The sequence below is a fragment of the Motacilla alba genome, chromosome 8 (assembly GCF_015832195.1).
Source record: "Motacilla alba alba isolate MOTALB_02 chromosome 8, Motacilla_alba_V1.0_pri, whole genome shotgun sequence".
NCBI classification, from domain to species: Eukaryota; Metazoa; Chordata; class Aves; order Passeriformes; family Motacillidae; genus Motacilla; species Motacilla alba.
The window spans coordinates 8,694,651-8,705,040 of NC_052023.1; the positions used below are offsets into that span (position 1 = coordinate 8,694,651).

At 53.5% G+C, this 10,390-nt stretch overlaps 1 protein-coding gene across 1 annotated transcript; it reads left to right on the plus strand.

Annotated features, from left to right (window-relative positions):
- The first annotated feature begins 1,985 nt into the window (after window positions 1–1,985).
- On the plus strand, window positions 1,986–10,317 carry LOC119703841 (fatty-acid amide hydrolase 1-like). Its single transcript, XM_038144269.1, has 15 exons — window positions 1,986–2,221; window positions 3,294–3,407; window positions 4,093–4,236; window positions 4,562–4,695; window positions 5,677–5,883; window positions 6,290–6,330; window positions 6,853–6,977; window positions 7,154–7,279; window positions 7,494–7,591; window positions 7,965–8,064; window positions 8,342–8,382; window positions 8,758–8,797; window positions 9,348–9,456; window positions 9,764–9,909; window positions 9,998–10,317. Exons 1-15 carry the CDS (start codon window positions 2,057–2,059, stop codon window positions 10,124–10,126), a joined length of 1,719 nt encoding a protein of 572 aa, XP_038000197.1. The 5' UTR covers window positions 1,986–2,056; the 3' UTR covers window positions 10,127–10,317.
- The last annotated feature ends 73 nt before the right edge of the window (window positions 10,318–10,390 follow it).

Genomic DNA, 10,390 nt, shown 5'->3' on the forward strand with positions numbered 1-10,390 from the left:
CACTTGGCCCACAGGCCAGCAGCTGGCCATCACCCCAGGCCATGGGGAGCAAGACCAGACCCATTTTACCTCACTTAGCCAGTGCCAGGCACATCATCCTGGGCAGAGCATTGCCAGCCACCACCTGCCGGAGCTCCCCGTCCTCTGCCTTGTGTCCTCCACTGGCCCATCTCTGCTGGCAGCTGGGCCACAGCTGCACCTGCTGCATTTTGGGATTTCCCATGCCCTGAGTCACCCGCCTGGACCTGGCTGGCCCCAGCAGAGACCCAAGCCTTACCACTGCCCTGACTGATGCTTCAACCCCACTTATTCACCCCCACACATTTCTCCAGGAAAGGGGAGAAAGAGAGTCTCCAGCAGCAGCTCCTGGGGGCACAGGTGCTCCAGGCACAACTCTCCTACTTTGTTTTCTTCCCTTTCACAAACTGAACTGCAGAAGTTGAAAATTGTTCCTGCATGAGAGATTTTGAGCTGGACTTAAATTAGGGGAAGAAGGCTGGAGAAGTAATTTTGTCTTCCACAAGAACTAGTTTTAATTTCTGTTTCTCCAAAGTCCCCCACCTTTCTTGTTCTCATCTTGAAAGACCTCAGTGCACATAGTTTTACAACCTGCCAGGGAACAGCCCCGTTTTAGCATTGTGGTGAGATCAGTGCAGGAGATTGGAGCCTCCAGGGTGAGAAAGAAGGAAAAGGGAGGTAGGGATCACAGCCATCTGAGCTCTGCCAGCTTTCAGCTGATTAAGTCCTCCTGATTCATGGGAAAGGCACTCATGCCAACCTATTTCTCTCTTGTGAGCCAACTGCAGTGCCCTTGGGAGTTTGCAATTTTGTATAACTCTCTGAACCCCATAATCTTAAAAAGGGCAGGGAGGGGGAAGGAAAAAAAGAAGTTAAAGGAAAAAAAAAACTGCTGGGAAAACTGCTGTTCTTGCATGTGATTTCCTTGACGCAGATAACAGGCAGCTGCATATTCTCAGAGGAAGAAGATGTGGAGCTCATGAGGACTGAGTATTTTTGAGGCTTCAAAACCCTTCAGCAAAGAGCCCCAGGACACAGAGTATGTCCAGCACAGCCCAGGACACTGTGGATGCACAGCACAGCAGCTCCCTCCAAGGGTGCCAGGCTCTGGCACAAGTGGCTGGAGTGCTTCCAGAGGAGCCCTGAGATCCTGAAGACGGAAAGAAATAAAGCCAGTGGCCTGAGCAATAATGCCAGGAAAATCGAGTCTGGGTGCATCTAGCTCCATCACATTTTCTAGCTCAGCATCTGCCCACGGGTGGCTTGGGAACAGCTCATCCTGCTGGGAAGTGAGAAAACATCCTACATTCTTCCCAACAGGTTTTTCACAATCCTACAGGCAGTATCCAAACTGGATAGCTTGAAATATTTTCTGACAGACTTTTGTGAGTCGTAGAGGAGTTTCTTTAAGGACAGACAACTTGTGCGGCTGGTGATGAAGAAATTCTTGTGGGGTTTCTCTCAACACGGAGCGCAAGGCCGCAGAAAGCAGGGATGCCAGACAGCGCCGTTCGAAGCCGCGGCGCTTTGCCCAGCACAGACACACCCGTGCTCTGCCAGTGACAAGCGAGCTCTGCTGGGCACAGCCTGCCACATTTATTGCTCCTTTTTCCCACACAGCCGCTTGGCTCCAAGAAATGCAGGAGAGTCGGGTACCTTTGGGACTCCCCTCCGTGCTGCCTCGATCCTCCAAGCCAAGACTGTTCCCAGAGGGGCTGAAAAATTACGGGGAGATCAAAACCTCCCTGGGCGATCGGAAAAACCCATAAACCTTATCAGACAGAGACCACCCAGCACAGGGAGGAGCGAGCTGTCACCCAGCAGCTTTTCCTGCTGCCGAACCTCCCCCTCCCTGCTCGCACGGCAGCGAGCCGCTGAAATCCCTGGCCGGCTCGGAATCCCGCCCAGGTTTTGGCTCGCTCTCCGCACGGGCGGGTGCCCTTGGCCGGCCGGGCGGGGCGGGGCGGGCTGCGGCGGTTCGGGGTGCCGCTGCCGCCGGTGCTGCCGGTGCCGCCGGTGCCGGTGCCGGTGCCGCGCCATGCGGGTGCCGCTGCCCGCGCTGCTCGGCGGCTCGGCGCTGCTGCTGCTGCTGCTGCGATGGCGGCGGCGCCGGGCGCTCTGGAGGAAGGTGGCGGAGGCGCAGGAGCGGCAGGAGCTCAGCCTGGTGCGGATGGAGGCGGCGGCGCGGCGCTTTCGGGAGCAGGTGAGCGCCGGCAGCCGCGGCCCCCGCTCCATCCCCCGCGGGGCTCCTCACCGGGGCCCCCTCCCCATCGCCTACCCCGTGCCCGCCCTCCCTGCGAGGGGCGGCTGCTCGCCCGCCGGTCAGGTGCTCTCCCGGCTCCTCGTATGGACCCACGGGGATTAAGTGCTGTTGTTATTTTCGCTTTCTGAGTCAGTGAGTGTGTGTAGCCCTCGGCATCGCGGCGACCGCCGCTGTCGCAGGGATGGGGAGGAAAGGCCGTGTGGGGCAGCGGGAGGTAACGCGTTATCCCGACAGCCGGCACGGGCAGCGAGGAGGGGGAAATCCCTGTCTGAAAGCTCCCCGTGGCCGTGGCGGGAGGCTCAGGCTGGCTGAGGAGGCAGCAGGAAGAGGCGACAGGCGATGGATGTGTTATCAGCAGAGGCCAAAGTGCAGCTGCAGGGGTAGGGCAGGGATGCGATGGTGCCCCGCGCTCCCGGCACGCAGCCCGGCCTCGGGCTGGAGCAAAGTCGCTCAGGTTCAGAGTCCAGCTCGGACGCATGAGGTTTGATGCATTATTCATGATGTTTGGTAGGTGGTGAAAAACCTCTGCTGACCCAAAAATTACCAGCCCAGAGGCTCCCTGGTTTTTGCACTTCCATGAGCAAATATAGTGGCCGGAGAAGAACTGGCTCTGGTTCTGGTTTCATTCCTTGATGGAGCCATTTGTATAACCATGACACCAACTCCCACTGTAATTCAGCAAGAGCATTGCACTAAGCTGTTCCCCCAGGCCTGGCCATGACCTGTCTGAACAAGGCTGTGTGAATGGCTTTATTTTAATTAGTAGGTGCTTGGTGTGACTGGTCTGAACAGGAAAAAAGGCTGAGAAAGCCGGGGCTAATATTGTCCCTGAGGGTTTCACACCGTGCTCACAGGTGTCAGGTAGAGCAGGATATGGTCTTGAGGCAGATACCACCTTCAGTGACTAAATGGCAGATATTTTTTGGGTGAGTTACAGAGGGTACCAAGGAGAAAGGAGGAGCCCATCAGCTGAAGTAGAGGTGTGACATTGCCTGTTCAACCTTTCCCGTAGCATCCTTCTGTGAACGTGGTCTCCGTCCTCTCTCTGCCTCTGCCGGAGCTCTCCAGGAAGCTCCGAGATGGCTCCCTGCCTCTGGACCACGCCTTCTATGCCTATGTGGGCAAGGTGAGGAGCAAGGGCAGCAGGGCAGCATCTCACTCACGGTGGGGCTGGCTTCTTTTGGGAGGAGCACAACACAAGGTTCAAACCTGGCTCAAATGCTGCTGAGCTGTCACTGCTCACTGGTTAGTGGTGGGCCCTTCTGTGGCTTTCTGTGGGTGGCTAGAGAGCTGACTGCCATAGCTCTCAGCTTGGTTTGGAGGAAAAAGGAGCAGCAAGCAGCATCTGCAGAGCCCATGCCTTCCTGGGAGAGCCCACACCTTCCCTAGGGCAGGTATACCTGTAGGGAAGTGGCAGAGTGCTGCTGTTGTCTCACCTCCATCTCCAAATGGGTTCTTAAACCTCAAAAAGTCAGTTTTCATGTTCATTCTCTACTTTTGCCCTAATGTTCTGATCACATCCTGGGTTCCCTCTTAGGGACCATCATTTATGCCATGCCAGAAGCTCAAACAAGAGGACAGTCTGTGGTATTCATCTGAGCTGAGTGCCTCCCTATAGCACACACAGACTGGAGCTATGGCCCCACTGTGTCCATCTTGGAGTTTGGCTTGAAAAGTAGCAGTAAGGGCTGCCCTGATACCAGTTGTGCAGATGGGGAAGAGGAAAAGGCAGGTGTCCTTTGCAGAACAGAGCTCATTGTGCAGCCCTGTGGGCTGTGACTCACCTGTGGGCTTGTCCTGCTTTCCCCAAGGCCCTCCAAATTGCCACAGAAACCAACTGCATCACGGAGTTTCTGCAGGAAAGCGAGACCCAGCTCCGCAGAGCCAAGCTGATGGAGAAGCAAGGTCTGCTCTATGGGGTGCCTGTCAGCATCAAAGACTCCATCGACTGCCAGGTACCTCCAGCACAATTCCGCATGTATCCCGAAATCCCTGTGGGTCGAAGTTTGAGGAGGGGGGAGCTTTGACCTCAGCACCTGGCTTGACTTTGTCATAGCTGATGTGGAATGGGCTGCCTGGACAGGGGAGGGGCTTTGCTGCCTGTCTCCCATGTGAGCCAGCAGAGAAGTGTGGTCAGGTTTGCCATCAGCACACTTTAAACGTGCGTGTGATGGGTGAGTTGCTGGAGGTGCAGTATGCACTTAAATGAGTAGATAAAAGTATGGGGGCAGGGAGAATTGCAGTCCTCCAACTGGAAACCTTATTGTCCTCTGTTCCCAGGGTCATGACTCCACACTGGGCTTCATCAAAAACCTCAATAAACCCGCGGCAGAGGACAGCGTGGTGGTGCAGGTCCTCAAGAGACAGGGGGCAATTCCGTTTGTCAAAACCAATGTTCCCCAGTCCCTCATCAGGTAGGTGGGTGCTCCATTCCCTCAGCATAGCAGCAGTGCTCTCTTCCTCCTCTCAAGGGAGGGTTTCTATCTGGTCTCATTCTCATTTCCCACTTCTTTTTATATAACAACACCTGGTCTCCATTCTTTGTGTCTATAAATTTCACTTTAAAAAGTAAACATATTTACACTGAAGATAAAAATTATCTCTAGTTCCACATGGAATCAAGAAGCAGAAGAGGAGGATGAGAGGAGAGAAACTGTTTTAATCTTTTTTTAAATTAACGTCTCAGAGATGACCCTATTAACTCTAAAATGCAAATACATATTCCTGGAAGGGGAAGCTAGTTAAGATGATGGCCTTAAATTATTCTCCCCCAAACCTCCTGCTCTATCTGGCAAGACCACTCTTGGTGTCATAGATATGTGGTGTGCTCTGCTGGACAGCCACCTTTCTAGTGTCCCTGTGTCCTGCCAAGTGAGCTCTGGCAAAGCTCCTCTGTGGGCAACCATTGCCCAAGCCTATAAAACACCTTCCTTAAGGTGGTGTGGTAATGGCTAGCCACAGTTCAAAAAAGCCACACAAAGAGGTTGCCCCAGGGATTATCAGACTTTGCACCACTTTCTGGGGAAGTCCGGTGTCAAATATCTCTGCCGTTGGCATTTGGCCTGTGCTCAAGCAGGGGCTCAGCTTTGGGTGACCTGTGGCACTTGGCTACCTGAACAGGAAGACTTTCCAGGAGGGCCGCTGTATTTGTGCTGCCAGAGGTTCTCTCTGGGATAGGTTTAATGTCAGTGAAATAAGCTGTCAGTGAATTCAGGTCCTGGGACCACCAGGAAAAGGCTCATGGTCTTCACAACCCCAGTAAACGATGTCAGTGTAACAACTGGTGAATTACCTGATTGCCTTCTCAAGGTCTTCTAGTGGTGACTGGGCTCCACAGCAGCAGATACCTGAATTCCTCATTTGCAATATCTCTCTCTCTCTCTCTTTCTTTTCAGCTATGACTGCAAGAACTTAATCTTTGGTCAGACCCGCAACCCTCTGCTGTACACCAGAACCCCCGGAGGCTCCTCTGGCGGGGAAGGAGCACTTGTAGGAGGTGGTGGGTCCATCTTGGGCATTGGGACAGATGTAGGAGGGAGCCTGCGTTTTCCTGCTGCTTTCTGTGGGATCTGTGCAATCAAACCCACCGGGAGGAGACTCAGGTACTGTGAGAAATGCAGCGACGTCTCTGGGTGACACCCACTCTACCAGCCACTGTGCTGGGATGCTCCTACTCCTGTGGGCAAGGGAAACTTGGGAAGAACTGGGAAGAGCTTGTTTATCCCTCCTGCCTGGGCAATATCTGATGCCTGTATGGAGGGAAGCATTGGTTCCCCCAGAATGGAGGTGGGGAAGCCTCTTCATCTGCATGCTGAGGGGATGGTTCTTCCTGGCTGACATGGCCTAAATCACTCAGGCCTAGACTTTGTCTCTTGAGCTTTCTCTTGGCCCTTCCTTCAGCCAACCTTCACATCTGCAATTTTAATTAATACTTACTTCTGCTTAAAGCCTTTCCCTTCGATGAAAATTACTCAGCTGCTGTATTTTGTGTGTCTGTTTTCTTCACAGCAAAAGAGGAGTAATGTCTGGAGTCGTTGGGCAGAAGGCAGGTAGGAGCTGATGCCTGTCCCCCAGCAGCAGGGCAGGGGTGAGAAGGACCCTCAGCTGGTTATGGGGCACTTTCTCCATCACCTTTAGAGAGAAGCAGGTTCCCTTTCAGGGATTTTTATGGTTTTTTTATGAGCTGAGAGGAGCTGTTTGTGTAGCCTAAACCACAATGCAACCTGTTACCCACAGGGTGTGGCCTTGTCTGTCACTGCTTCGTGAGGGTGGGACTAGCGGCCAAAGGGAGTGTCTGATGTTGTCCTCGTGTCGGGATCGACAAAGCTTTTTGTTTATTTTTTTAAGTCATGAAATGGAGACGTCAGGGTGCTCATTAATGGATAGCAACTCGGTCCATAATGATGGGCCTGTGGGTGGGAAGACACTTGTGGGCATCCCCTGCCCAATTCTTAAAGAGGAACTGTTGTAAACACTGCATTAAGACAAAACAATGCCAAGAGGTCCTGGCTCTGCAGAACATGCCCTTGGAAGGCCCTCAGCCATGAATGCTCTCTTGTGGTCTCTTCCAGTGGCTGCAGCAGTGGGACCACTGGCAAAAGACGTGGAGAGCCTGGCGCTGTGCCTGCGGGCGCTCCTGAGCGAGGACATGTTCAGCCTGGACAGCACAGTGCCACCCCTCCCCTTCAACGAAGAGGTACAGAGCCTCCAAGGGGCCAGAGATCTCTGGGGAAAGCTGCAGGCTGAAAACACCTGACCCACGGGTGGGCACCTGGGCAGAGCCAAGTGCTGCTTTCCAGACTCATCCCGTGGCATGGGTGTGCTGCTGGCTCCCCTGGCACCCGTCCAGCCAGCATCTGCCTGTCCCTGCAGGTGTATTCCAGCACAAAACCCCTCCGCATCGGCTACTATGAGACCGATTTCTTCACCATGCCCAGCCCGGCCATGAGACGTGCTGTACGCGAGACCAAGCAGCTCTTGGAGGAGGCTGGCCACACGGTAGGGGCTGCTTGGACACGGGGACAAGCCCATCCTGTATCTCTTGACTCAGCAATTGTTGCTCAAAGGGAAAACATTGTTTTCAGGGAAGGATGGAGGTTTTCCTGTGGGCTTGTCAGGAAATCCTCAGTCCAGCACAGCCCGCGTCAAGCCCTCAGTGTCTTCTCCCAAGCAGTGCCTGTACCACTGATACCCTCCTCCATTGTCCCTCCAGCTGGTGCCCTTTGAACTCACAAATGTGGACTACGTGATATTTAACTACTGTGTCAGGGGAATGTTTGCAGATGGAGGCAGCTCCTTTGTCAGGAAATTGTAAGTGTGGCCTGGAATGGTTTGGTGGGATTGGTGCCTGGCTATAATAATCCTCCCTGGGGTCTGGCTGGGCTTGGGATACAGGTAGCAGACCTAGTGGATGTAGGTAGTGGCTGGTAGGCACTGGGGGGGGGGCTTAATGTTAAGTGATTCAGCTATACCTTGGTTCTCTTTGGGATTGTTACCAGCCTTGGAGGGAGGCTGGGCGCTGATATCCTGTAAATGCTGTGGGAATCAAGTGTTGCCCAGCAGAATGGAGCAAACCTCTTTTTGCCACTTAGATACGCTGTTCAGAGGGGTTGGCCTGGGAAAAGCTGATCTGCTGTGATTGCTTCCTACCACTGCTCAGCTAAACCCCCCCTCTCCCTTTCAGCAAAGGGGAGATGGAGAGAGGCGGCACAGGGCTGTTCTTCTGGCTGGCAAAGGCACCACAGTGGCTGAAAACTCTCCTCTCCTGGATTTCCAAACCTTTCGTAAGGTCCATTTCTTTCTACTGTAGACAGAGTTAAGCTGTATGTGAATTACTTGTCTCCCATTGCAGTAAGGCTTTCTCATAGAGAAGTCTCTGGGCATTGTTATCTGGCTGTGGTCAGACACATCTCCAAACTGGAGTGATGCTATTTCTGTTCCTTTTCTCCCCATTGTGGGGAAAATCCAGCCTGAACAGAGGAAACAGCTTTTTGTGACTGAGCTGTCTCACAGGACAGAGCTGGGATTCATATATTTTTTTTTTCACTTTCTCCTGCTCAGGTGCCGCGATTTTCAAGTATCATAAGAAGTATGAAAGAAAAGTGAGTAAATCTGAGCCTGAGCAAATATGTGAAGATTTGTTTTGCAGCAGTGTTTGCTACATTATTGATACTGCTGCAGCTGCATGTGTCTGAGAGAATGCAAGGCAGAAAATGCAAGGGTGGGAGCAAACAGAGCCATTTCTGTCAACACCATAACCCTGCTGGGTTTGGAAAACTGTTTGAAAATGAAGGGTGGGAATGAGAGTAGGGTCATAGCCTTTTGCTTAGGAAGAGGATGAAGCCTGTGGGAATGAAATACGGTGTTGGCTTCAGCACTGGTTAAGGCATCCATCATGCCAAGAGGATGTCATAAGGCAGAAAGAAGGTGTGTGCACAAGGAAGGATGCCTTTCACTGGGTTTGTTTCCTTTTACAGCACAGTGGATGAAGTCTGGAGCCTTCATCATGAAATCGAGGTAAAGTATTACAGTTTGGGGTTAAATAGTTTTTGTTTGATTTCTCTTCGGGAAGAGGCAGATTCAGCACTCACCAAGGTTAGGAGATGATCAGGTCTCTGGTGATGGAAGATGGGAACACGTCACTCCTCAACAGACCTCACTTGCATGTGCAAGTTCTCTGCACATCTAAGCACATAGGCAAGTTCATGATGCTAAATCAGACCTGAATTTTTGACACCTGCATATAAAAATGTACATCATCAGACGTGCCTATATTTCTCTTCTGGTTTTTCAAAAACAAAAGCTCACGTCTCAAGTCACCATGTGCCTGTGCACTCAGTCTTTGCCCACCTCCAGTTTATCAGGAAGAGGGTGCTTTGTGAGCTGGGAGGAATATTGTCCAGGCAGCAAAGCATTGCTGGATTTTAGCAGGATCAGGCCTGCTGTGGCCTGTTTGCTGCTCCCAGAGAAGAGCCAAGAGCCCAGCTGGATGCCCAAGGAGAGCCTCAGCCAGCAGCTGTGGGACAGTACATCCACCCCACTGACCACCAGCACATTTCCTCCTCAGGACTTTTGCCACCAGTTCATTGCCCAGTGGAAGAAGCTGAATCTGGATGTCATGCTGTGCCCCATGCTGGGCCCGGCTCTCGGCATCGGCTACCCCGCGAAGCTCTCAGGTAGGGCACTGACAGGGACCTTTGCTGTGGCACTGTGCCGGTGTCCATGAGCAGCGTTCCTGCTTCCCTCGCGTCCCCAGGGTGCTGGCCAGCAGCAGGAAGAGCTCAGCTCTTGGGACAGCTGCAGCCCAGCCCACGGGGTGCACCTGGAACAACCCCCGGTGCAGTGGGAGCCAAAGGGCCGATTTCCATCCCTCAGCCCCTGAGCTCCCAGTACGAGTGCCCCATTAGCTGGGATCCTGAATACGCAGAGGGGTGAAGGCTCTCCCTGTGCTGGCTGGCACTGCAAGCTCCCCCTCTCCCCCAGTGGCAGTCAGCTACACCATGCTCTACAACGCCTTGGACTTCCCCGCTGGCGTTGTCCCCGTCACGCTGGTGACGGATGAGGACGAGGAGCAGCTGAAGGGCTACAAGGGATACTACCAGGACTGGTGGGACCGGACCCTGGCGAAGGTGAGCGGTGCCAGGTTCTGCAGGGGCACGAGCTCCCCCATCCCTTCCTCTGGACATGTCCAAGCCTCTCCCTCTCTCTGTGCCCCAGGCTTTTCGTGGCAGTGTGGGGATGCCCGTGGCCGTGCAGTGCGTGGCCTTGCCCTGGCAGGAGGAGCTGTGCCTGCGCTTCATGAAGGAGGTGGAGACCCTCAGCCTGAAGAAGAACAGTTTCTTCTAAGCCCCAAGCGCTCAGCCAGAGCAGGATCCCAGCTAAGAGCAGCGTGGGCCATCCTCTGGTGTGACCCACAGGACTTCTCAGTGAGGATGCAGTGGTGGCCGGGCTGGCTGCTGGATTTGGGAGCAAGGCGAGCTCTGATGTGGTGGAGCTCTTCCAATCATTGTCCTAACATAGTACTTTTTATTATCTGAGTTATGTCTGTTATTTCAAGTCTGTGTTTGCATGTGGGGTTGGGGTGGATTTCAATCCCCCCAGGGAAATACA